A 27,827-nucleotide genomic window follows, 5' to 3' on the forward strand; every position below is an offset into this window, starting at 1 on the left:
GGGTGCCACATCCTTGGAGGTGTTCAAGACCAGGTTGGATGAGGCCCTGGGCGTGTGGCATCCCTGCCCATGGCAGGGGGGTTGGACCTAGACAATCTTTAAGGTCCCTCCCGAACCAGGACATCCTCTAATTCTATGTTTTCCCGTTGTGGGACGCCTTGTTTTTCCTGGCTGTGTCTCGCATCTCCATCACAGGGCTATGCAGGCACACAGGGCTTTCCTGCTGGTGCAGCACCCACTTCTACAGCTTGAGAGCCATGATCTTTTTCTTGGCTAAGGAACATATTCCTTTCTTAGGAGGAAATAATAAATCAGCACTAAATAAATGGTTAAGCAAACAAACAAATGGTTATAGAAGGGCTCAGCCTATGGCTCTTGCAAAACGTCTCTCAACTGCGTGCCTCTGGGAGGATAACTGGTGTGACTAATCCTGCCAGGAGATGAGCTCATGGCTGTAATAGGACCCAGCAGAACAGCTCTTTTCAAACATCAGGCGAACATGTAAAAGCAACAAAGGCTCTCACAGCCTCATGATGTGCAAAATCCCTTGTGGACAGCAGCCAAGTTAGCATTCCCACATAAAACATGGGCACCCCTGAGGGCTCGGGGCATGGGACACCCATGCTGGTGCCAGCTGCCCCCAGAGCAGAGGCTGGCAGGGGGCTGGGGGTGGCTGCGGCAGCCTTGGCATCTGCAGCCCCCTGCACAGTGGGGCAGGAACTGGGTGCTTGGTCCTTGCTGGATCAAATCTCCTGGTGTGATTGCATGTGAAAGGAATGATGTTGTCCTCTGGTGCACTCCAAGCCTGCCCCACAATGAGGAGCAAGGCACTGCAAGTGCAAATGACTAGAAAATTTGCTTCAAATGTGTACTTCTGACATTAACAAAAATGCTATTACAAACACACATTTGAGTGGCAATGCATTGCAGTGACAGTGCCAAGGCATGGGGTTCATAAATCCTATCATAAAAACTACTACAGAGAAAGTCAAATTCTTCTTTGGGAGATACAGAATACACACCAACCAGTGGGTTGTAGTAGATCTGGCCAATCAGACCTGATGCTAGCCCTTAGGATCTGTTACTCACGAGAAAAAAATCATCTTCAAAATACAGTCTTCTGTGCACAGCTTGCAGTTGGAAATGTAGATAAGGTGTCTTTAGTTGTGCAATTTGTAGTGGTGTTTATGTAGTGTGATGGCCTGAGGGTATGAAGAAGGAAGATCAGTAAAGAGGTAACACCTTTTTTTAGACAGTACTGGGAACACTTCCAGGCACGCAGTCTTTTATCCTTAACACATTCAACGATTTTGTAAGCTGTAAAGACATTGCTGTGAAAGCAAATAGTAATAATGCTACTGGAACACATGAGCTGGATGTGGGAAGACCAGGTAAATCCCAGAGCAAAAGTAGTTTTTATTTTTGGAAAATATTCTTTCTTCTCTGCTGTAGCTACTTCTCTTGCAGACAATTTTCTTTCTAGAACCTACTTAGCTGGCATGAAAAATTTCTTGTATAAAACCACCAGCATCTCTTAAAACAAGCTCCGTGACTGCTCAGCATGTGCTACTTCCGAGTCTCCTGGATTTCTCAAAATCTAAACAGATTGTAATCACGTTCGGTTTCTCTGTGTCACGAGGTGGGAAAAACACGTTCTCTCTGGGCTCAGTGTTCGTGTGTGCAGGCAAGTGCTTTATTCACAAAGCTAATAGCAGACCTGGAATATTTCATGTGATACGGAAACAGTCGCACTCTCTTTGAATGGGAAACATCAGCAGAATAAAACATCTGCTCCTTTTATGCATAGCTTTTGTTTCCAAATCCTTGCCATAAAAGCAGTATGTAGATGTGCTTTACAGAGAGAAACTGTATACCCTAGAATTAAATCTCTTTGTTTGTAGCCATTAAATACCCAGCTCCTTTCCTTTCTAATTAGCACTTTTGGCCACCTCAATTCAAGGCCATGTTTTGGCCCGGGGATCGCCCTAGTTTAAGCACTGGCAAATGACATCTCATAAACACACACTGAGCTGGAGGCACACACTCTGCAGTGCTGCTGACCTCAGTTAAAGCAGGCAACCGCTGTGCTGCCGGGGCCGCAGGGGTGGTGCAGTGTGGTGCGGTACTGGACAGCCCTGTGTCCTGCCAGCAGGCAGAGTGCCTGCATCATGCTGGTTTGTTTCTATGCCGTGTGGTCACGACAGAGAGTGAGAAAAGCAAGGCTGTGTGGAGGCAGCAGAGGAAGCAAGTCATCTCCACACCGCGTGCAAGTAGTGGGGAAAAGACTCAACGTTGTTGACTATACTCTTGAGCTGGACAGAAGAGGAAGCAGCAGCCTTGCCAGCTTTGTCCTTCTCACATCCTTCTGATTCTGTAAATTCAGGAGAGACCCTGGCTTGCCAACAGATCCCGCCTTGCAGGCGCTGACTCACTGGCCTCATCTAACAAAACAAAATGAGTCACAGCAGCCAAAGTTCCCGATTGCTTTAGGGTGAGAAGAAGTGGGCTGTGTGAGCCAGTGCTGTGCCACAAGGGTCCACCAAGCAGATAGAGGTGGTAGGAGGTTTGGCCTTTACAGTTTCATCAGGTGAAAAACGGCTGACATTTGGAAATGTATTTGGAGGAAAAATCCCAGCCCATCTGTTTGGCTTTGACCGTATAGGAGTGACCTTTTGTATTCACCATCCTTCAGGATGGTTCTGCTCTACTGTAGGCACAGGTATTTCAGAAAAAGCAGGCTGGTGGCTTTTCTTCCCCACTGCCCTGAAGCTGGAGCAGAGCAAGAGGAGGGAAGAGGGAGACCAGACAAGGCCTCCCAGCAGCTTGTGTCCAGACCTCCCAAAGTGTCACTTGGAGGAGATGTGCCAGCCTCACCCTCCTTACCCGTCTTTTGTGGGAGCAGGTGGTCTGGAACACCAGACTGACCTTGATGCTCAGAACCTGCCCAACAGCTCTGTGGGAATACGTTGATTTGAGGGATTCCTTATTTTCAAGCATTGACCCCCCAGGTGGAGGCGATCAGCAGAAAACTTTTACCTACTCTTTCAGCATAGGAGAAAAATGCAAAACATTGTATTTCTGTAATAAAGTGCAATTCTGTGTTTCATGAAATTATTTCTACATGGAAACAACTTATTTTTATAATGCAAAGGATGACTTCTTTTCAGGCTGATTGTTGAAACCTGTTCTTTCTGTTCTTAAAAAATCTGCATATTCAGGGATAACATCATCTATTTATAGGGGATTTTTTTTCTAATTTCATTTTCTTACATGTGAGTGTTGTAAGTATCACCTCTTGTTTTACATTTTTTTTTAAATATCCTTTAGCAGGTTTTCCTGTCCTTCCTTCTCATTCCCAACCTGTTGCTTCTCAGCAGAGGGAAAAATTCACTGGTTTTGCAAAGGGAGGCAGTGAAAAGGCTAACTGCATATTAAAGACATACCCAGTTTTGAGATGTCATGCTTCTAGAGTTTCTGTGCATCCCAGCTCTGACTGCACTGACTGCCAGATGATACCAACAGGCACATCAAATATGCCACTATGATAATCAGGAGAAATTAGTGCTCGATGGACATGGGGATTTCCCTTTTCTTAGTGTTAGCTACTATTAAGTCACTCATAATGGAAACTGTGATAATAGTTTCCCATCATTTTCAAGGAGTTTAACAGTGACTGTTACCCTGCTATGGGGAACTAGGAAGGAAAGAGAGGGGTGCTCTATTTTTCTTAAAAAAAAAAAAAAAAAGGGTTCAGCATCTTGAAACAGTGTTAGTGACCAGTCACCACATTCAGCACAAGCCCTTTTTGAATATCTGTGAACAGCTGTGGCAGGCCTTGATGCTTGTCCAAAGGACTACAACGTGAATTCTGCTACAAGCAGCAGAAATTTGTTTTTAACTATTAAAAATCAGCCAATTACAATAACAGCCAATATGAGCTTTACTCAAAAAGTAGAGACCAGAACAGAGTACACCTCTAAGGCAAAGATGTGAAGAGGAAGTGTATTAATTTCTCAAAGAGAGAGCAAAGTTTTTACAAACATTTGAAGTAAAACAGGCATTTTTGTTGTTGTTGCAGAAGAAAACCTTTCTGTTTTATATAAATATGTCTGTCAAGATATTTCCTTTCTGGGAAAATGAACTGTACACACAGTACTCCAGCTAAATCCAGAGGAAGTTGTGAAGGCTCTGGCCTACCCAGATAAGAAACCTGGGGAATACAGCAGACAGTAAGAGCTATAGTGAGTAGGCATTGTGGTAACTGGTGAGCAGGGGGCAGATACACTGCTTGGAATCTCAGTATTTCTCCTCCCTAGTGTGGGTTTTGACTTTGCAAATATATTACCATGTTTTAACAGGTATTTTATGGAGGTGAGCATTAGCTGTGTTTAATCCCACGCTTTCAAAAAACAGATTATTGTTTGCTCAGAGTTTTGAATTATTCATTGGTAAAGCTCATATGTGGTTTTAGGACCCTAACTGCACTTGGGTTCAAGAAGGTTCACCCTGAAGAAACAATCAGCCTTGCAGCATTTCACATGCCAGTTCACATGAGCCGGGGATTTTGGTTTTAATGTTGTAAAAATGTTGTAAAAGAGAGAAGAGGCATTCATCCAGGATGCAACTGATGAGGAGCCTAAACTATGTTTGGAAACAAAGAGAGCTCAGCGGTGTGTTGGTGCAGTAGCAGGGCACCACTGCATGACTGCAGCTGCCCTCCAGTTTGCAGAGCTGGCTTTAGCCCCAGGAAGTCTGCAGGCAGAGAGGAGAGATTGTGCTTGCTTCCCCTGTCAGAGGTCGTTCCTCTGGGAGCCCTCAGTGTCAAAAAAGCCCCTGCACCTTACCAAGATTTCTTGATGTCAACAGAAGTGTGGAAAACACTGGTATAAATGACTTATCCTTGCCTGCATTAGGAATAATAGAAATATATAATAGAAATATAGAATAGAAATAGAATATATAATAGAAATATAAGGATATCGAAAAGCACAGGCACCTTATTATAAAGAATCAAATTCAGTCTTACTTTTTCACTTTTTTTTTTCTTTTTTTTCCCCATTTATTAACTTATTAACTTCCTAAAGCAAAGTTCATCTCCTCATGAGCCATTCCTGATCCTTTCCTAGCCCACACCCCTCCACCACAGCCATTGCTGCAACTTCCCTACAGCTGCTCTGAAGGAGGAGTCCTGCTGTCCTTCCTAGCAGCAAGGGCTAATCCTGGATGACTGGGAAATTACTTCCACAGGCTTTTGTTCTGTTTTGCATTGTTGTCTTTCTGGTTTGGTTTGGCTTGTTTTTTTCTCTCTCTCTTTAAATTTAAAAAAGCAAAGCCAGAGCTAGCAGAGCACACCAAACCCATGGAAAAATTGCTTTGGACAGCTGTATTTGACTGTGACTTGTGAATAATTTTTTCCAGGGTAAAGTCTGGAATAAGCACTCTTTCTGCTGTAGCTATTCTGAAGATTCTTGTTGGATACAAAGCATTTGAACCCAGTCCTGTAAATCCACTCCAGGAAACAGCCTCTACGTAGATGAAACCCTATCAATTTTTATGAAGTTTCCCTAAAAGTGCAGCACTGTCCCTGTAAACAAGACGCTGTGGGACTAGCTATGAAAAACAGCCATGACTGGGACTAGGGCTGGGACTGAGACCTGGACCTGCGCTGCACAGCACTGGTGCACAAGACTTATGCTTTTTGGTCTATACACAGTCCTAAACTGGAAAGATTTTGTTTTATCTATGTTTAATTTTCTACTTGGATTTGAGACTTTGTGTTAACTACTTTATTCATTTCCATTTGAAAATAATTTATGTTAAAAATTATAGTTTGCTGCATATGTAAATACTAACTGGAAGAAATACTGGAGAGTTTCAGCTGGCCAAGGGCATCACATAAAACTAACCTGGTACCATGACAGTGACAAAATAAGCTCTCTTCATAATGTTATAATGGTAAGGGGGAGAGAAGATCTTTACCTTTCTTTCTTTACCTTAAAGACTTTCTTTACTTTAAAGATCTTTCTTTAAAAAGTAAGAATAAACCAAAGAAATATTGTAAATGCTTGCTTGGTATTTGCTTTTTCCCTTTTACTTGTTCAGCACCCATGTCTGTTCCAGAGTTCTTATGCTTAAGGGTCTTTTAGATACTGTCTCACTACAAGTAATTTCAGTTACCTCACAGATGAAAAGTAAGTGAAATCAAATGCTTGTTTATGAGCCATCATCTCTGAGATCCAATTCCTTTCCTCAAAAATTCTTATTTTTTCTTCCAAGTCCCTTCTGTGAACCCAATAGCAATTTATTGGTAAGAAACACAGTCATAAAAAGTCATTAAAAGTTGAAATGACGTCTTGCTAAAATATTCATTTTTATTCATTTATTCATTCAAAATATTCACCTGAAATTCTTAAACTTGTCTATAATCCCACTTTGCCCTCTAGTGCCCATTCTGTTGTTTCCTGCACTGTAAAGTGCCCTGTTGACTGACATGCTTCAAAACATATTTTCACTTGATAATGAGATTGTTAAGGATAGTTATGAACCATAAAGGAAATTTTGGGGGATGAGCTTTTCTGAACAATCAGTGGTCCATGATTTAACATCTTCCCACTTCCAGCAAGTGAAGCAGAAAACCCTGGGATCCTTCGTGAGAGGGCAGTTGAAAATATTTCATGCCAAATTTCAGTAAAAATGGGGCTGTTTCAATTTGGGTTTACTGCATTTCAGAAGTCACCTAGGTGATCAGAGCCAGAAAGTTAAATAGACTGAATGTCTTTTTATAGCATGGGCTCACAGAAGTGCAAAAACAAACAAGTAAACAAACAAAAGAAAAGAAAAACAAACAAAAACCCCACCCCAAAACAAAACCAAAACCAACAAACAAGCAGTGGAAATCAGATTTCTAACAGTCTGACAGTCATTCCAAGTACTGTTAGCTACAAAGCACAAGAAATACACTTTAGGCTATAATATGTCTGGTGGGATCTCACCAGGGAAAAAAACGGCTCTGATACTTTGCTTTCTCCCTTTAGTCTTTCCAGTTATTCTGGATCATGGTGAAGTTGTTATAAGGTTGTACTTCTGGTATTGCAGCTTCAGACCTGGCATCCGTTGCTCTCAACACTTCCTTTAGCTCTCATCCGTGCTGGCAGAGAGGAGGGCATGTATACCCTGCAAAAGAGACCTGTGTCACAGATACGGTACATGACATCTGGACTACCTTTCCTATTGCTCTTACCAGTCTATTTTTGTATAGATTCACCTTTACATTAGCAGTGCTTTGAATGCTACTGCTTTAAATGGCTAGAGACAAGGGAAAACTTTAAAGTGGCTCCTCACTAGATGCCAGTAGCAACCCCTAGCAATTACAGCCCTTTATGACTGACATTTCCTTTCCTTGGGAACTATGGCCATGACAACTCTGCCCTGTTTCTTTATGCTGGACCCAGAAGCCTGTGTCCAGAGCTCATCAACTTTGGCTACAGGAAATAGTAGCTTTTTTTTTTTTTTTTCTTTTTCTTTCTTTTTTTTTTTTTTTTTTTTTTTTAACATCTTTTTACCATAATTCAGTTGGTAACACAACCTGGATGTAACTCTTCTCCCTCTGACTAACATATAGCAAGAAACCAGGGAAAACACAATCATTTGAAATGGAGTTAACCAGGGACAATTTCTCAAGGGTAAAATCCTGATTTGGCCTTGCAGAAATCATTGGACTTTTACAAAGTATAGGCAGGTTATTTCAAGAAATTTGTTTATATTGCTATTCCAGGCTATGTGGTTTGGGGGGAAACTTTGCTGGAATACGTGTTTCTGTAGGTCAGTTTATGAGCAAAGGGCAGTAGATTTCAAGCAACAATAAAGGACAGCACTGAATGGAAGTGAATTGGAATGAAATCAAATTTGAGAAAGCAGTTAAAGTGAATTGGAACACAGCAGGATGGAAAAAAAGCCTTCTCCACAGAAAGTTAGATGAAGGAAAGATACTTTAATTACAAGTAAGAGTATGCAATTGAGAAGTTATTGCAGAAGCTATAGTTACTGCAAACAATTTATTGTGTGGACAATTCCTTCTAGAATTACTTTACCTCTCTGAACAAAGCAAACTTATAATGGACCAAATGTATAAAAAGATATATTCTTAGAAAAGAGCATATAGTACTTGAAAGAATAATAAATGGTATCAACATAAACCAGGCCCATTTAAATAAACAGTACACCACTTTTTTTTTCATGTGGACTCATTCAGTACAAATCTAATAATTCCTCTAAAGTGATGATGTGTAGTCCATTCACAAATAAATGATTCTCTGTGTATTGGTGAAATAGAGATGGAAAGGAACAGCACATTTTCACAGCAGAAAACACCATGCAATAACATTATTTGTCATAATTATCATCCTTTCCTATGGAGTAACCCTCACTGAAAAGTCATACAGATTATTTTATAGGTAGTATATACATCCTGCTCACCAAATAAAAGTTAACTGACATTGAATAATATATTACATTTTCAAAAATAAATGTTAGCAGCATAATCATTTAATCATAGAAAAATCATAATCATAGAAAAAATATTCAATGTAATTAAATCTAAAGCTAAATTATAACAGGTCAAAATCTCTGTACCTTAGTTGTAAAGCTTCCTCACGGCTTTATCAATCAATTGAAGACATCTCCTTATTTCTGCACGGCTGATCTCCCAGGAGCACAGGTTGTGTTTCTTGTCTTTAAGAAAACAGTCTATCTTTTGGAAATACTTTTTCAGTTTCAGCCTGTTGATTTCTTTAATCCAAAAATACTGGGTTTGCTTCTTAGTTACACATGCCTCCAATTGCTCAATTTGATGATAAAGTCCATTTTGGAATTGTTCTAGAGCTGCCCCATCCCAAGCAGCTAGAGTTAGATTTTTGCTAAAGATGTAGAAGATGTGTTGGAAGATCTCTTCAATGGCCATTTTGACAGTTTCTTTCTGCTTGGGCTTTAAAACTTGCTCAGGAAATCTGAAGGACATTTTCTCTCTTAGACAACGATGCGGAAACTTTTTGCCCATTTTGTCCAAAAGTTGCAGGCTGTTCTCAATCGCTTTTCTTTGCTGTAAAGGAAGGTGATTACAGTTAAGACTTGACATGGTGGTGGTGCACAACAGAATAAGGCCAATTTGTACCAAGCCAAAAGTATTCATGGTAAAGATAAGCTGCTATGCTTCTCCTTTCCTGTATATGAATCCTGAGAGACAGGCTGGATTGCTTTGAAGGTTATTAATAGACGTCTCTGTTTCTTCAAAATTATGAAATTTAATTATTCTGTAGGAGAAGTTTTCTTTCATCATTTTTTGGTTTTTAAGGTCTTCCCCCTTGTGTATGCTTTTGACACTTACCACTTTCATTTTCTGCTTTATGACTTCATTGTCTTTTTTTTGCCACTTTCTTTTTATTTCAGCTGGATATTAGAATGTTATGTATATCTTAGATTGTACATATATCTTAGATCCCTCTTCCTCAAAAATTCTGTGGTAATTGTACTGAGAATTTAAAAGAATATGCTAGAGAAATATCCTAGTTTCTTAATATTTTAGCAGTGGGAAAACATGTTGAAACACAGCATTGTCAATGATGGGCCAGGGACCTGCCAAAAACTACTGTCAGCCTCTCTCTTTGACAGGATTTACACTCCCAAAATTCAGCTGAACTCTCTCTACCTATTCCGGGAAATTATTCTCTTTCTCTTCATGTTTCTCTCATCCATTTAAATTCAAAGGACAATAGTCCTTTGAATATATCACTAAAAGACATGTATATATAAAAATATGTGTATTAGTATTAATATAACTATACGTATTTTAATATATGTATGGTGGTAATTAAATGGGGCCTTTTAGAGACTGCAAGTCTCTATAATTTTTCTCCATATGATCAATTGAGTAATAATATCAATGACAGTAGAGCACAGGTCTGAATTCTGATGTTAAATGGAAAGAGAACAAACACAGAGACAAAAAATGGTCTAAAATACAGCCATTTGCTTTCTTTAGCCATATAGTAGAACAGGCCAGCACTATCACAGCACATTGTGAAATCTTGCACCTGCCTTTGATTTTATTTTGATGAAAGTGAGTCTTAAATTAACATTTAGCTGTTTCTCCAAGCCTTCTGTACAAACATAGCTCACTGCAAAGGCAGTCTACAAAGGCAGATGATTACATCTGGATAAAGAGGTCCAGATAAACTGGATTTTTAGTCTGAGATCTGGCTTTGTATTTCTGTGCAGCTGTTGCAATGCCACCCATCGCTATGTGGCTGGCTTCATTCTTAGTCTCGTAATCACTCTGAGCAGATTTCTGGTACTGTTTTAGGGCTTCCTTTGTGTTCAGCACACATGTATTTGGGAGGCTTTGAAAAGTTACAAATTAAGATGAGCACAATTGTTCACATGAGGAAAATCCTTTGATTTCCTCCTGTTACTTAAGCAAGCTTGAGTTGGACGTACTGCCACTGTGAAGAACAAATGAATCCCCTATCATCACTTTGGAACAGCAGTATTAAACAAAAAGGGTAACAACAGCCAAAGCAGGACATAAAGTGAGTAAAATGGGACCAAATCTTTTAACTCAGTGGGAATGTTCAATACTTGGAAAAACAGACCTAAAGTGCATTGCTGTCATTAGATACAAAATGGCCATGGAGACATATTACGTGCAAAAATACAGCTGTAGAAGTTATGTACATATTAAAATCATCATTAAATCAATTAAAAATGTACCTAGTTTAAGCAAAATATTTCATACTACTACACCACCTTCCGTAAGTTAAACACAAGTATATTTTTCCATGCTGTAATCATTATATGATCTTAATTCTTCTACTGATGTTAAACAGATAAACTTGTTCATGTTTATTATAACTCCCAGGCACACAAGTTCTTTCTTTTCTCTTCCAAAATACTTTTTACAGGTTTCCCTTTGAATGAAGAGCTGTACGTACCATTCCCATTTCGTATCTTTTATAATAAAAAATTGTTCTTCCCCACTCAATTTCTTATCTTTTGTACTGAGCAGAGTAAGAATATTGCATAACTCATGAGAGTCTTCCCTAATCATCCATCTTTATTGTTTAATTCAGAAACAGTTCATTGAAAGTAATTACTGGAAGAGGCAGCTGAGTGCTATGAAGCTGCAGCACAGAATGCTTTTGTTATTTCTCTGTGGTTGAAGCAAAGCCCACTCTAACCTAGAATGAAAAGAGGAAACAGGTTTACAAAGCACAACTGTATTTCCAAGTATACCTAATAAGTCATTCATTTAAAAAAAAAGTACCTGATCTGTGATTCCATTCAAGCAGCTCTGTCTTAAAAGGTCATCTTGCTGCATGTATTCATTGCAGGAGTGTAAGACTAGAGATAAAAAAATATGCACAATTCTATGAATTTCTACCACCTTCAAATTGCCACAATTCACTTCCCTAAAGGAAGTTTGTAATTTCATTGTATAATGAAATGAGTATTTGGGATGACTATTTGTTATCTCTTATGACATGGAGTCTTTTATCTCAGGCACCAAGGCATGCATTAAGTCTAAGCTACATTTATGCTGGCAAATGGAGCTGTGCACAGGAACATTCCTGCAGAATAGAAACGTTAATTCTCCAATCAAAATAACTAGTTCCTCTCAACATTTAATCTACTCTCAGTTTCCTTTCTCCTTTACCTCATTCAAAACACACTGATTTTAAGAGGTCAGCATGCCACCAAGGAATCCAAACAAGCTCAGCTTGTCACGACACACAGTATCTTAATAAGGGGGATTGTACATGATTAATACCATCTCTGGAGCTGCTGCACAAGGATGGATAAGGATAGGAAATTTATATACAAAATCTGCCATATGAAGAATGCAGTCTGTAGTTTAAAATGGTTAAAACACAGTTAATTTAGCTTACATGCTGCAATTTAATTCATAATCAATATCACAGTCTGCACTAAGAAGATAAGATCCAGCTCAGCTATGTGACCTTCCCAACTTGGCATACCATGTAACTGTTTTGTCTTATGCTGGAGTAATTCACATAAGTAATTTGTGTAGTAGATGCTTGCTTTTGCAAAGTATTGTTTCATAAAATACAATTCTACAAATACAGGTATTAACTAATAACTAACAAAAAGTACTACAAATAAAGTTTACCAGAAAAGAGATTTAACAGAGCAGTCCTCAATGAAATAGCAGCAAAGGGAATTATTAAAACCTACTTTTTAAAAGCATGGAAGTAAAAAAGAAAATTACAATTTCCATTTATGACACTAAAGATTTGTTGCCTTACTTATAAAATACACTGTGGTTTGTCAGCATTTTTTTTTTTCTGCATAAAGAGGAGCAGGACCTAAACTCCACTTTGTAGGAAACTAAATTAGCTGGAGTATATTCAATTTCTTGTATTGACAACTTGAACATCAGCACTCACCAAGGGTGTCTTTTTGCCCTGAGGCTCTTGCATCTTGCTACACGAGCTGTCAAAACCACTGGGCATAGATAGGGTCTTTGGCTGCCTTGCTGGATGTGCCTTGATTTACCACGCTGAATGGGCATTTGCTGTGTAGGAATACTCAGACTTTACCCTCTTTAGTACACATGGCTCTCAAAAATTTTTAGAGAATTACCGGACTATGACTGACAACTGCTTTCATAAAATAGAGGAACTCTCACATTCTTTTTATACTGAGAAAAATTACAGATCATAGATTATCCTGAGCTGGAAGGTACCCACAAGGATCAGTGAGTCTAGCTCCTAGGTTCCCAAAGGACCACCCAAGAAATCAGACCATACACTGTTCAAACACTTCTTGACAGAAACAAATACACAAGATAAAAAATGATTTTAAAACTCTTCTAGTTATCACAAAAAGTCAGACACTATCAGAGACAGGTAAACATGAGAATAGAGCTTTTATTGAAATCTAAACAGAATAAAGGCTGCCCTGGAGAATACCATGACAAAAGCCATAAAAATACTTGAGTATATAAAAGAAAAATGGGAAAAAAATAAATCCACATATAGATAAGGCTCTGAAAAATAACCTAAAAAAAAAAAAAAAAAAAAAAAGGGAGAGGCTAGTATATAAGCAAATACAAGCCCCTCTCAGGGCATACCCTCCAGGCCTCCTGCTGGGCCTCCTGTGTATGGACGTCTTCAAGTACCTGAACACCCTTTTTATGCTTTGGAGACCAGAACTGAATTCCATACCAAAAAAATTAAATTAAATTCCATTCCATAAAAATTCCATTCCATAAAAATTAAATTAAATGAAACAGGTTTTAAACCCCATGGTAAAATTCCAGCCTACAACCATGTTCAAGGGGAACTAACAAAGAACATTCAGTGCTGCTTGAGCAAGTGCATTTTTTTTTTCCTTTTTTTTTTTTTCTTTAACAGTTGAGCAACGCAGGAGCAAATAGTTTTTAAAATTTGGCTCTACTGAGTTATGTCACAAAATATAACTTAACTAATCCAAAACCCAACAAAATAAGACAGTAAGGAAAGAGCTACTTTGTCTTAAGCATTCTATCATAGAAGAGAGAAAGCTGGTCATTCCAAGACCAAAGTCTATTCCATGGATGCCAGCTGAGATTTGGTTTCTCTTAGGATTCAGACAAAGTTATACTAGCAAAACAAAAACAGACTCCTTATCCTACAGAATACCTAAACATGATTTCAAAGTTCAGACACCCTAATACTCCAAGTAGAGTAAAAGCTGAACATTTCTCCCCTTAACTCCATCGTTAACTTGTAAAGGAGTAGTACTTGTTCTGTGTTACATGGCACTGCTACTAAAAAAAATGGCTGAGCAAAATAAAGCCACATACTGCCAGAATTCTTTACAGACTGGATTCCAAACTCAGGAACAGGTTAGGAGAAATGGCTCTGTCGTCATTTCTGCTTTGCCACATGAACTCTGAGTCAACCCATCCCTCCACCACCAACGCTCTGGACCACTCCTCCTCCATAGGGAAAGAATAAAAGTTGAAGAAGAAGCAGTCCCAAATTTTCTCTCGCTCCTACACCAAAAAAAAAAGAAGCAAACAGATGAGCTTCACATCAACATTTAGTTTTGTGTGTCATCCAAACTACAAAGTTGCTCTGCAGATACTAAGCAGATACTACAGCATAGCATCTTGATCAGGAAGCACTGTATTTCAACAGATGCTTCCCTCTTGGTTTTAAGAAATGAGCCAGAGTTCACTGAGAATTTTGTTTGAAATTATGAAAGGTAAATGTATATTTTTCTACTATTTGTTGACCATGATAACCAGTAAGGTCACCTACTGGATACTGACAAGTTTTTTTTGTTTGTTTTTTTTGTTTGTTTGTTTGTTTGTTTTTTCTTTAAAAAAAAAAAAAAAAAAAAAAAAAAAAAGAATAATTATTCACTAATGAATTGCTGTCCTTGAACTGAATGCAGCAAAGATCCTGGGTAGGGCAAAAATCACTCTGAAGAACTGATGATCACAGAATCACGGAATGGCTGAGGTTGGAAGGGACCTCTATCTAGTCCATCCCCCCGCTCAAGCAGGGTCACCTAATGCATGTTACACAGGATGGCATCCAGGCAGGTTTTGAATAACTCCAAAGAAGGAGACTCCACAGCCTCTCCAGGCAGCCTGTTCCAGTGCTTTGTCACCCAAACCGTAAAGAAGTTCTTCCTCATATGGAGACGAAACCTCCTAGTTTTCTACATCTCCTAGATGTAGACGTTGGTAAGATCCCCTCTCAAACTTCTCTTCTTTAAGCTAAACAGGCCCAGACCACTTGGTCTTTCCTCATAGAATTGATGCTCTAATCCCTTAGTTGTCTTTGTGGCTCTATGCTGGACCATCTCTTAAAGTTCTACAACGCTCTTGTACTGGGGTTCCCAGAACTGCACACAGTATTCCAAGTGTGGCCTCACCAGAGCTAAGCAGACGGGGAGGATCACCTCTCTTGACCTGCTGTCCACACTCCTTCTGATGAAGGCTAGGATCCCACTGGCCTTCTTGGCCACATGGACACACTGCTGGCTCATGGTTAACTTGTTGTCCACCAGGACCCCAAGCTCCTTCTCTGCAGAGATGCTCTCCAGCAGGTTAGCCCCCAACCTGTATTGGTGCTTGGGGTTATTCCTCCCCAGGACCCTGCACTTGCCCTTGTTGAACCTCATGAGATTCCTCTCCACCCAACTCCCCAGCCTGTTCAGGTCTCTCTGAATGGCCACACAGGCCTCTGGTGTGTCAGCCACTCTGCCAAGCTTTGTATCGTCTGCAAACTTGCTGCAGGTGCACGCTGTCCCTTCATCCAGGTCATCAGTGAATAAGTTGAATAGCACTGGACCCAGTACTGACCCCTGGGATGTCACCTAGCCACAGGCCTCCAACTAGACTCAGCACCGTTGAACACAACACTCTGAGCTCTGCCATCCAGCCAGCTCTCTATCCACTCCACTGTCCACTCATGGATCCCAAGCTTCCAGCTCTTGCCCAGGAGGATGTTATGGGAGACAGTGTCAAAAGCCTTGCTGAAGTCAAGGTAGACAGCATGCACTGCTCTCCTCTAATTCATCCAGCCAGTTGTCTCATCATAGAAGGCTATCAGGTGGGTTAAACACGCCTTCCCCTTCATGAATCCATGTTGACTGCTGATATTTTCCTCCATGTGCTTAGAGGTGGCCTCAAGGATGAACTATTCCATCACCTTTCCAGGAATGGAGGTGAGGCTGACTGGCCTGTAGTTTCCTGGGTACTCCTTCTTCACCTTCTTGAAGACTGGAGTAATGTTGGCTTTCTTCCAGTCCTCAGGCACCTCTCCTGTTCTCCAAGACCTTTTGAAGATGACAGAGAGTGGCTTAGCAATAACACCTGCCAGTTCCCTCATCACCCTTGGGTGCATCCCATTGGGGCCCATAGATTTGTGGGTGTCTAGCTTGCCTAAATAACCTCTAGCCCAATCCTCTTCAACCAGGGGAATATCTTCCTCTCTCCAGGTTTTCTCTAATTTCTGGTAGTGCATAGGGGCTAGCCTTAGCAGGGAAGACTGAAGCAAAGAAGGCATTCAGTAATTCCACCTCCTCTGTATCCGTGATCATCAAGGCACCTGCCTCATTTAGCAGTGCACCCACATTTTCCTTAGTCTTCCTTTTGCTACTGATGTATTTGAAGAAGCTCTTGTTATCCTTGATGTCTCTTGCTAAATTTAATTCTAAACAAGCCTTAGCCTTCCTCATTGCAGCCCTGCATTCTCTGACAATATCCCTATATTCCACCTACGTGGTCTGTCCCTTCTTCCACATCATGTATGCTTCCTTTTTCCATTTAAGTTTTCCCAAGGGCTCATTGCCCATCCATGCAGGTCTCCTGACCTCCTTGCTTATCTTCTTTCTTGTAGGGATGCACCGATCCTGAGCTTGGAGGAAGTGGTTCTTGACTATTAGCCTACTCTCCTGGGTCCCCTCTTCCTCTAGGGCCCTGGCCCAAGGGAGTCCTCCAGTTAGGTCCATGAAGAGGTCAAAGTTAGCTCTCTTGAAATCCAGGGTTGCATAAGAACCAGGGCCTGTGAATGTGAGGCAACTTGCAGCTGCCTATAGAAGGCCTCATCTGCTCCTTCCTGATCTGGTAGCTTGTAGTGAACACCTACCACCACGATGTCACCCCTGTTGGCCTGCCCTTTAATCCTCACCCATAGGCTCTTGACTTGCACTTTGTCCCCCCCCAGGCAGAGCTGCATAGATTCCAGTCGCTCACTCCCATAAAGAACAACTCCATCACCTCACCTTCCTGGCCTGTCCTTCCTAAAAAGCATAAAGCTGTCCATGGCCATATTCCAGTCATGACAGCTGTCCCCTCATGTCTCAGGAATTGTGACAGGGTCACAGGCCTGTAACTGCATGCACACCTTCAGTTCCCCTTGTCTATTCCCCATGCTGCATGCATTTACATAGAGGCATTTGAGTTGGGCTCCCAATGCATCTGCCTTTCTGGATGGGGCAATTATACGTTGTCCACGTGGGCCTACAGTAGCTCTCCTGTTAAGCTCTGTTCCCTCTTTAGGCTCTGAGCATCCTTTACTGGCATGAGTGGGATGACATATCATCCTGTACCCTATCGCTAGCATCCCTGACGATATCCCCCTCTGCCATCAATCTAGTTTAAAGCCCCATCAATGAGCCCTGCCAGTTCATGATCAAGGACTTTCCCCTTTGGGAAAGATGAATCCTGTCGGATGCTAGCAAGCCTGATGTCATGTAAGGCTTCCTGTCACCAAAGAACCCAAAATTTTCATGATAACACCAGCAATGGTGCCACATGTTAATGGACGGTATCCTTCTGTTCCCGTTGCTATCAGTACTGGGAAGAATGGAGAAGATGACTTGTGCACCCAAGTTCCCAATTATCTATCCCAATTCCTTGAAGTCCCATTTGAATGCTCTCGGGCTATGCTTTACCATTTTTCCTCCCAGATGTAGGACTAGTGATGGGTAATACTCTGAGATCAAACCAAGCCGGGAAGTCTCCTGGTGACATCTGTAACCCAGGCCCCAGGAAGGCACCAGACTTCTGTTAGAGGATGGTCCTTCAGTATATTGGACCGTCTGTTCCCTCTACCGTGGAATTACCACAACCAAACCGCACCTTTTCTTCCTCCTGCCTGTGGTTTTGATACAGGGGGTTAGCCTTTCTGACCCTGGCAGTATCTCTGGTGGAGGGGAATCATTGCTTTCTCCACTCATCAGTTGCCTTTCAGCCTCCAGGGCCTAGTACCTGTTGCTCAGGTCTACATGATAGGGTAAGATGGGTGAAGGCAGATTTGTCCTGCCACCTCAAGCCTGGACTTGTTTCCAATCATTCACATCTTTGCAGCTTCTGCCTTGTGTCTGCTGAGGGACTGGTACTGCATTCCCTTCTTGTTGGGGAATTCCTGGTGCCTTTTCTTGTTTAGAAGAGACCAGAGCTTGGCACCACCATTCTCTCTCTCTCTTTGCATTCCAGATGCTCCTCAATTTTTCCACCTCTTCTTGGAGCTCAGCTACCATGCTCACATCTCATGCCACCTGCTCACATCTCATGCAATTGCTACCTCTGCAGCTGCCCAAAGGCAGTGTGAAGCTTTGGCACTCCCAGCAGCCTGACAAGGGACTTTTCCGGTTTGGGTCCCCACCTCCTTTTTAGCAATGTGATCGTGGCCTTTTGCCGACCAGTTGCCATGACCAGTCTCTCACAGAAGCTCACCACTGTGACCTAACCACACGAACTGCTGCACAAACTACCGCACTGTGCCATGACTGCCCCTGGTCCAGCGGCTGCCTCTGCACAACAGTGGAGGGGCCCTCCTGGCTCCACCAACGCCTTGTCAACCACTCTTGCGAGAGCTGCCAGGTCCTGGCAGTTCCCTTGAGTGGCCTTGAAGCAGAATCTCCCCTGCCCGCCACGATCCCCCGCTCCGCTGCAGAAGGCATCTGCCCCGCAGCTGATCGCCTGATCATAAAATGATCATGACTCATTTTAGCATTCTTATACTCAGCCAAGCTATTAGCTACAATCTAATGTTTGCAGTATGTAACCACTGCAGAGACAGTTGTGATACGGATATTTGGGTGATCACACATCTAAGAACAGCTGGAACAAAAAATGTTGTAATGCCAACAAATTCAGTCTTGAGTGTAAAAAGGCTTAATGAAAGTCAACTACAGTGAGCAGCCATTTCCTCATCTGAGATGCATCTATTCCTTTGTTTCAGCAAGGAAATTCCACCTTTTGTACTTTTTAAAGAGCATTAGAAAACCATGTTTTCTATAACATGAGTAAAAGTATATTTTCTACAACCTTTTCAAGACTTTCTTTTCTATATAGCAAATTAAGGATTAAAAGAAGGAATGGGGAGGCAGAAGTTAATATGCTAAACGCTAAATGGCATAGGTCTGTGTTGGTACTATTTTAAAACAGAAAGAAAAATATATATGATGCTTCAAAACACTAGGAAGATATATCGACAGTGCAGTTTTTCACTGCTGCAAATACATTTACAGAAGTCAGAGGTTCTAGCAGACTAATGCTGTTCAGAAGAAAAATACGATACACAAGATTTGTCTAGAATATATTCTTTATTATTTGCAGTCTGTGTAAATTTTAATACATGATTGAATTTCTACATCATTTTCTCAGTTTCAGCACATCCTGGTCTTTTCCAACCAACCTAGTCAATTGCACCTTTATTATGTACAGTCAGAATTTATGAAATATTGCATATACATCTACGAACTTAGAAAAACAACACGCAAGGTAAATTGTTGCCATTAAACTGATACAAAAGTTAGGTAAAAGTGTCAATCCCCCTTTAGCGTGTTATGACTTTTCACAAGTATCAGATGTCAAAATGCACAACTTAAAATGCTTCTTGTTAAAGGCACTTACTGTTCTTTAAATACACTTTCAAATTTATTTCTATTGCATCAAGAAGTGTATCTCCTGGATCATACTTTCATAACACAGCCAAACAGCCCCAAAAGGCAGCATTAATAAAAGGAAAAAAGAAAAGGTTTTCATCGTGTTAAAGTATTAAGGTACTAAGAATTAACACAAACTTTTAAACAGGATTTGGTCCTTGTAAAACAGGCAACAGTATTTAGGCAATAGTGATTTCTTTTCTTAGATGCTAACAAAATAATATCCCCAAAAAATGAAGTCTTCCAGTTTCAGCGTATGGATATGTCTAAGTTGTGTAGCATACCAACTAATTATCCCCAACAAAAATATAGCTTCTCAAGACTAACTACTGCTCCACTTTGGCTGTGAAAGAAGAGAACCTCAAAACAGCGTTATACTTCACATACTAGAAAGCCTACAGTTCTGTGTCTCTGTATCTGGATGGCTGTGCATAGTACCCCTTTTTAGAGTGGTCTGATAGCTGCCGGCGGTACTCTTCCTCCTCCTCTGCATCGCTGCCACAACTGCCACGATTCTCTAGGTAAGGTCTGGTAGGAGGTTTCTGTGGTTCTGGAGGACGGCAGCTAACACAGCAAGACAAGGGAAAAAGAGAGAGTTTAATTCTACTCTGAAAAGCTGAAAAAAAAATTATATCCAATATTGATTTTATGGCCACATACGACCTAGAAAGGCACATGGACCAAATTAAGCCCCTCTTAGCCCTTTTTACATCATTTGCATAGCCATGGTAAGCCTCCACAGAGGCATCTGATTTTCAGCAAGCCAGAGCTTCACGTTCTGATTTGACCCACTCAATATGCCTGGAAGAATGACAAATTTAAAAGTATTAACTGCTCCACCACTCATCCACCCTGTTCAAGAGCTTTACAGTGCTTTATTCCCTCAGCACAGAAGTTTTCAGTCTCCTGCTGCTACCCCCAACTGACTGACATTTTCCTCGCACTTTTTTGCATCATTCTTTCTATGCCTGCTTCCTTTTTATGCATCTTCAGTCTCCTTTCTCAAGGTCTGAAGACTTCTTGTGTGACATTTCTTGAAAGCATTCTCTCCTCATTCAAGGTTCTTATTAGGGCTCTTCTTCTTAAAAAATAAGCAGAAATAACCCATATGTTTGCTATTTATACACTGCAATGCTACCCATTTACAGTGACACTAAGCAGATATACATAGATAAAATCTGCCAAGGAAGGGCATTTCCCCAGTTTCAAAAGCCACAATTTTTGCAATTCCACACTGTACATAACTAAGATGTTGCCCTCTTCCCATACTGCCTCTGTGCTCGGAAACTTCCTCAAGGTCAGTCATTAACATTTCTCCAACATGGCAACAGCACTGATTCCTGCAATTAAGCAAATAACTCTGGATATACAGTTAAAGTTGACTTTTTTTTACTACTTCTTAAAAAACTTGTAAACCACCATAAAAAGTATGCTGTTTTGAATCCAGCAAGAAAACCAGTAATTATTACTTTGTTTTTAATTTTTGCATTTTAAATTATATACTATGACATCAAAGGATTTGACTCTTTAGAAAGAAAATGTCCCACTTCTATTGGTTGTAACTAAGAAGCAAGAGAAACTCAGAGCTCTGCAGAGAAGAAAGCAAAATCTATCACAGTGTATTAGCTCCCGCATAGGTGACAACCCAGGGGTAAACTGACACCATGATCAGACGATCCAGAACTCACTGAATTTTAATGAAAGACGCTCCAACTTTCATGAGACTCCAGTCAGATTAAAAAAGAGAGTTCCCTCCTCAGCTGAATGACTAGATGAGTGACTTCAGCAAAGTTTCATCCTTGGTTTCCTTACCCACACAATAAATCTGCAGTTGACTAAGCACTTAGGTAATTAAGTGTTAAGTAATTACAGTGTTTCTTCCTAGGTAATTCAAATACTATGAAGAAACTAAAAAAAAAATCCTAAAAACAAAAAGTTCATTGAAGTTTTGCCCTACCTATACAGTAATCTTGGTGGCACCACAACAAAGCAATATACCAAAGTAAGATTGTTTTTTATGAAAAAAAATGGCAAGATCAGTTCCTTGTTGCTGGTGAAGTAAACAATTCAGACAGAATACTTTAAATTGGATATACCTTACCTCATGGGTTGGGGCCAGTTCTGTTCTGACTTCTGTGTTTTGACAGGGACAGCATAAATATCCGGGTGCTTCTGGGCTATTTCAAGCTTTAAAAAAAAAGTTGGAGAAAATAACTGTTCTTTTTTAGTCTATCCATTAAGAAATCATAGACTGTAGATCTAAGCAGGTCACAGCTACATCTGAAACAATTAAAGCACAAACGGAAAACTATTCCTACAGCTGCATGATCTTTTGCTAGAGTACTAATTAAAACTACATGTGAAAATAATGGAGTGCCAAGAGCAGGAGGGTTTTCAAAAGACAGTTTGCTATAGCTACAATAAGAAGCCTAAAAAAATATAGCCTCTTTTTAAATCCAAATCTTTATATTCTATGAAAGAAATGATACTTCTAGTTGTGTACGTTACCACAACTCTCCTCCCAAAATCAACACATCAACACAATGCAAGTGCAAGATTTTCATTTTCAGGATGCAGGCTGTTTTGCATGCTGCAAAGTACAGCAAGGGGAGAATGCATCTCTTCGTACCCTGGCATTCTGGGCCTCTTGTAGCTCTTGCATTCTTTGAATCTTTGCCTTCTGATTCATCTCCTCAAATATTTTGACCTTCCTCTGTACAGATTTTGGAGTATTTTCTTGTTCACTTCCTTCCTCTTCCAACTTTTCCTCCTCTTCCTCTGCAGCTGGGACTGCTGGCTGAGTGTTTCTTAGGATAGGCCGTCCAAAAGCAGGTTTCGCAGAAACAGGTGGTGCTGCTTTAACTGATGCAGTTGAAGTCTCACTGCTGGCATTGATGCTACTTGTTTTGGAGTCAGAGTTTTTGGGGATGTCATATTGATCCTCTTTGTTTTGTAACTTCCCCTAGAAGTATTAAAAATGTAAACTATGTTTACAATAGCAATTTCATGATTTTTCTTTTCAAATGAAGGTTTAATCTGAGATTAATCATTTTCCCTATGAATTTAATTCGTAGTTGATTCTCATCCAAAGTAACACTTGAAAAGGTATTTGAACTGCTGCAACATTTTGGCCATACATTCATAAACTACACATCACCCTATAGAAGAGCAGCACATTTAGATGTGTTTGTACAGTTCTATGAAGAGCACCAGAACTATAACATGTCACAGGGGACAACACAGAGAATAAGTACCTCCCAGCTGATTTGTCCATCCTGCCTACCACAGAATACCATTCCCTAGAGTTTAGGAGTGCACAGAACCATGCCTGTTTTCTATTCCACCATTATTTTCCACACATTTGTCTGACTCTGCCCAGTCTCCATTGGCAAAGCACACTGAATGTATTTTGAATGCAGACTGCAAGGGCACCCACCCTCATAAAGAAAAGACTTTGGGGTAAGGAGAAATCAGGTATAGAAGGAGTAGAATTTAGACTCCAAGCACTGTTTTTTTTGTTTAGTTTAGTTTTGTTTTGTTTTCCACGTATCATTTTGGAGCAAGGTTTGCATAGCCAGTTAATAATTTCTAGGGATGGGGACTGATTTCAGAGACGCTAGATTCTGATTTTGCACTTCACAATAATGACCATCAGATAATACTTTTCCTGATGATTAGCTTAGATTTGTTTTTGCTGTTCTAAAAAAGTGTCTTTCAACTAATTAGAATAAACAAGGAGGAGTGTAGTTCCTTTTCCAAATATAGATCACATGCATTTGAAGACAACTAATCCCTTTTCTTACTGCTAGGCTCTGTAGCCCCTTCCTTCATCCTTTCTCTCTCTCTCCACATTTTTCTTGTTTTCTAGTATCTGATCATTCTCCTCGCTTTTCCTGATGTGCCACCCTGGAATTTCTCCAGAAAGCAAACTATGTATTCAGATCTGTTTCTACAAATTTACCTTAGGTGGTTCTGGCTTGAATGCTGGAGGTGGACTAGGTTCTCTAAGGATCTCTCTGCTACCAGCTTTCCTCAGCTGAGCTCTTGGTTCCGAGCTAAGTTTCCTCATGTTCTGCAGAAGAAAATAAGAGGTAAAATCACAGTAGTATCCAGTACTCAACCATTTTTGGTCTCTTTGAAGTTTACTAATTTGGGAACGGTAACTGAGAGTCAGGTGACTGACAGCAATCTGATCACAATCACTGCAGATATAATTGTCAAGTACAAGGTGATGAGACATAATCAGGAAATCTATACTGTTAGGCAGAAAAGCAGAGTTATTATTACTTTTGTTCTACACTAGGTACTTCTGAAACACTACTACATAATGCTGCAGTTTAAAGAAACTGCAAGAGAAATCTCCTTTTTATTCCTACGCCATACATACTGGGCTTTTTTCATGAAGTCCAGAACCCAGCCTTGTTGAAAATCTAGGCGCCTCACCTCCTCGTGATGCGCAGGTTCAGAGGACCGGCTAACAGATGAAATCCTTGGTTCATCCATGGTTTCATCAAGTTCATTGTCGGTGTATGCACCTCCTTCACCATCTGTATCTTCTAAGTCGCTGATCAACCGACTATCACAACTCAAATAGTCAGCGCCCATGGCAGTAAGGTAAGACATGCGATCGTCTGCATCATCTTCCATGCCATCCATCTACAGAAAAGTCATTAAGAATTAAGGAATAAAGACTAAAGAATTAAGGATTAGAGACTAATTAGGTATCAAAGTCATGCTAAACAGCTCCTTAAAAATGATCTTGCAAAACCAAAAGAAATCTTAATGCAGAATTTTAAAGGAAAGACCTGTAAAAGTCCTCTTTGCCACTTTCCCTAAGCCACAGCATTAGTGATGAAAGCTCCAAATTATAACAGAAAGAACAATACTAGATCAGTTTGGGTTACAAAGACAGACATTAACCCACTCCTTGTCCAATTTACCCAGTGTAGGCAAACAAAAATTTGAACAGTTTTTCCTGCAAGAAATTATCCTGAGATACCTGTATTGCTTAGTGTGGACTGACTGCTTACCTTTCCTTCTGATACCCATACTGCTTCACCTTGCTGTTGCTGAATTGTGTCTTTCAGACTACCATACCAGCTGTCATTGGCTGAATTCAAATTGATGGTGGCTGTAAAAATTGAATGAAAAAGTATATATACACAGCAAATGCAATGTGGTCATTTATTTGGTCTTTTCTGTTTAGCTTTTTGTTTTAGTACGATGAGAGTGTTAAACAGATACTTCATTTAGATCACTGACTTAAAGTATTTTTATTTTATTGTTTGTCCACACCCCAAGCTTATTAACTGACTTACTCATTGCCTTTGAATGACAGTATGCTGATTCTCAATTTCTTTTGTGTTATAATTTGGCAAAACAAGGAACTTTGAGAAGTCAAAGAGATGGCTCATCACTGTACTTTCACATCCATTTAGTTCCAGCCCACACATGAGTTAATAATATACAGAGCAGTAAGTGGATGCCTGTGAGAAACTAAGTTGTGTTTTTACAGTTTTTGCAGAATTACTTTTCTGTAGGCCAAGGTAGTTGTGTAGTCATAATAAGGAGAAATGTTAAGTACATAAGTAGACAGTAGGAGGCCTCACAGTTCCAAAACAAGGTAAAAGATTGAGAAAAACAGGATGAGCAGTGTGAGAACAGTAAAACAAAGATCACAAGTTCTCAAAACATAGGAAATGAGAAATTAAAGGGTTGAAAAAAAGAAAAATTGTACATATATGGTATAGAGAAGTGTCAAGTAGCTTGTGAAGCTGAAGTACTCAGCCAATGAGGAAACAGGGGAGGTGATCAGGCATTGGGTAATAGGGAATAAAAGGCTATGATTTGTTTACTAAAATGCGCTCCTGATTGGCAGGACACCCGCCATTGCAATCATGAATAAAATAGCTTCACAGAAGAGCCTGTCTGAAGAAAATTACTTCAGATTTTTCTCACATATGAGTTAATACATGTGAGAAAGTAATACATGTGAATAAGTGGATGTCTGAGACTTACACAGTTGCATCCACTACTCTCTTGGTAAGCAGGTTTGACACACTTTCTTCCTTACCTGTGAAGAGGTGGGAACAATTTTTCTTCAGCTTGTTTGCTTGCTCATAAAGCTTCCTTGAGCTCTTGTTAGATGTGGAGCATAACCTTTGTCTCATGATTTTCACACCCTGCTTACTGTCTGGGTTAAAGAAGACTACAATTGGAAACCACTGGGTATAATTTAGGAGATCCACTGCTTTAGGAGTCACATCCAAGAGAGCATGTTTATCCTGTAAACAAGAAAGCTCAGTCAGTGTTCTGCCTGTGGGGAACAAAGGGCAGTGAACGGAACATGGCACCCTAGGAAAACTAGGATGCTTTCCTCCACAAGACCATAACATTTGGGATTTTTTCCCCCAGTTACATTACATTCAGAAGCCACAGCAGGCAACCTTTTCCCTTCAGCTCCATTTTTCCGAACAACTTTTGCCTGAATGTCCACATTCTTATGTTAATTAACTAATTCTCCTGTTAAGTTAAATGTACGGATTCCACTATATATTTATATTTTAAAATAAGTTGTGAATTTAACTAGCTTTTCTCTTTACCTGTCCATACCACAGCTTCCACTGCCACAACTTTTCTGGGTGCTAACTGTGGCGTTTTACCTACACTTAGTAAAAAGTAGAAGTAAATCTCAATTTTTTTTTCTTTATATATATATATATATGTATATATATATATATATATATATATATACTCCTTCTTGGCTACTTCTACGGTCAAGATGAATGGGGTGTGTGCTGTGGTGGGGCATGAACTCTGTACAGACTTCTGTGGGACATTTTAAACCCTTTGGTACTGCTTTTATTGGGTTCAAGGTAATAAGAAGCACAGTACATTCCTTAGCCTACTTTTTAAAGTGCTTTAATTACAACCTACCTATTTGATCTCTAAACAGTATTATGAAAACAGCCAGTGCAGTCCCAGTACACATCACTTTGCTTTAGAGTTACCACTGTATGAATTGAATGGGAAGTGATTGTGACAGCTGTAAAAAATGCTACATTTCTGATGGCAGTAAGGGCAAGTAAAGCATTGCATGACAGTAAGACCACCCTGGCAAATTCAAGAAGCATACAGTACAAAGTAGATATGCCTCTGCTGAAATTCAGAAAGGACTATATAGGACAGATAGGAGAATCTAATTTCTAGTGTCAGGTTCACCTTCTCATTTAGAGGACAGCTACCAGAATCATAGAAATTCTTCCTGAACACATTTCAAGACAGCCTTACCATTAAGCCAACTCTGCTTATCACAGAAATAGATGTAGTGAAGATTTGAGGACTCTCAAGTTTTAGGAGCAAACAAATCAAACAACTTCCCTTTAAGTATAAGCAATTTTCATGGAGAAATACTCTACCTGTTCAATGATTTGCCTCACAGTGTTCAAACGCACTACCCCAGTTGACTTCTCTGAACCTGCATCTCTGGGCTCCGTCTCTGCAAAGACAACATTTTAGTTCATCTATAATAGCAGGGAGGCTATGGTTATCAAGTTAACCATTCTCTCATTTAAGGATGATGAGGAAGCTAGGAGGAGAGCTTACTTGCTGTCTGGTATAGGTGAGGCAAATCGTTTGACAACTTCTCCATAGCAACATCTGCAATAGGGCCAAATATCACAACAGGTCTCTTAAAACCAGCTGAAAGAAAAATATTTGGAGAGAAGATAAGCAGGGTAAGATTGGTTTTATACCTACACATAAAGCAGCAAAAAAGATCTTCAGCTAGTACACAAGGTTAGGAATTCGTTGAAGATACCACTAAAAACATTTAACAGATTTTATTTCTTTAAAGTTTGTGCAACAGTATAATTCATTTAGAAAGTTATCAGCTGAGAAGGCGTATTTAAATTTAACAACTTTCTTATTCCTCCTAATGATGACAGTTTGAGAGGATTCTACATTCTAAAAATACAGTGTATCTTCAGCTATCTTTCCATCCAGCAAAATAGCATGAACCCTGACCTAGTGGGATTTGTGTGAATAAAGATACAAATGCTATATCACGTGCAGAGTAGCCTAAAGAAGCAAAAGAAATGCATAATTCTGTTATGTTTATGTCAAAACAACTGTAAGCATAGTCCTTACAGATTAGTGGGTGAATGCCATCCCATTACTCAGTCTTCATCTGAGAGTTTCTTTAAAATATGTTTTACTGTGTTTTATTTTTTTTCCACACAATACTATCATGTGCAAATATCCAGGAAATTATCTCGACTTGCCCAACGTCACCAGCAATATAGCTAATTTAGAATGAGAGCATCCAGAAGAGATGGATGACATCAACCTTAATGACATCCGGA

General features: G+C 40.1%; 2 protein-coding genes across 5 annotated transcripts in view; both read right to left on the reverse strand.

Annotated features, from left to right (window-relative positions):
- Nucleotides 1–8,632: 8,632 nt before the first annotated feature.
- LOC116500557 (interferon alpha-2-like) lies at nt 8,633–9,187 on the reverse strand. The gene has a single exon (XM_032205645.1). The coding sequence runs from the start codon at nt 9,185–9,187 to the stop codon at nt 8,633–8,635; it is 555 nt and encodes a 184-aa protein (XP_032061536.1).
- Nucleotides 9,188–19,103: 9,916 nt separating this feature from the next.
- The window catches only part of TJP2 (tight junction protein 2), a 53,247-nt gene continuing 44,523 nt past the window's right edge, over nt 19,104–27,827 (reverse strand). For all 4 annotated transcript variants that reach the window (XM_032205507.1, XM_032205510.1, XM_032205508.1 and 1 more), the window contains exons 15-23: nt 27,070–27,165; nt 26,883–26,962; nt 25,538–25,748; nt 24,495–24,595; nt 23,908–24,120; nt 23,426–23,536; nt 22,094–22,426; nt 21,566–21,651; nt 19,104–20,028 (exon numbers count right to left, since the gene is read on the reverse strand). In XM_032205507.1, coding sequence (XP_032061398.1) covers nt 19,860–20,028; nt 21,566–21,651; nt 22,094–22,426; nt 23,426–23,536; nt 23,908–24,120; nt 24,495–24,595; nt 25,538–25,748; nt 26,883–26,962; nt 27,070–27,165 — 1,400 coding nt within the window. In that variant the 3' untranslated portion in view covers nt 19,104–19,859. The remainder of the gene's footprint in view (nt 20,029–21,565; nt 21,652–22,093; nt 22,427–23,425; nt 23,537–23,907; nt 24,121–24,494; nt 24,596–25,537; nt 25,749–26,882; nt 26,963–27,069; nt 27,166–27,827) is intronic.

This window comes from Aythya fuligula, chromosome Z (assembly GCF_009819795.1).
Source record: "Aythya fuligula isolate bAytFul2 chromosome Z, bAytFul2.pri, whole genome shotgun sequence".
In the NCBI taxonomy this organism is placed as follows: domain Eukaryota; kingdom Metazoa; phylum Chordata; class Aves; order Anseriformes; family Anatidae; genus Aythya; species Aythya fuligula.

Excerpts from the sequence above, each read along its gene's own strand:
- LOC116500557 (XM_032205645.1), bottom strand. The coding sequence starts at position 9,187 with ATGAATACTTTTGGCTTGGTACAAATTGGCCTTATTCTGTTGTGCACC.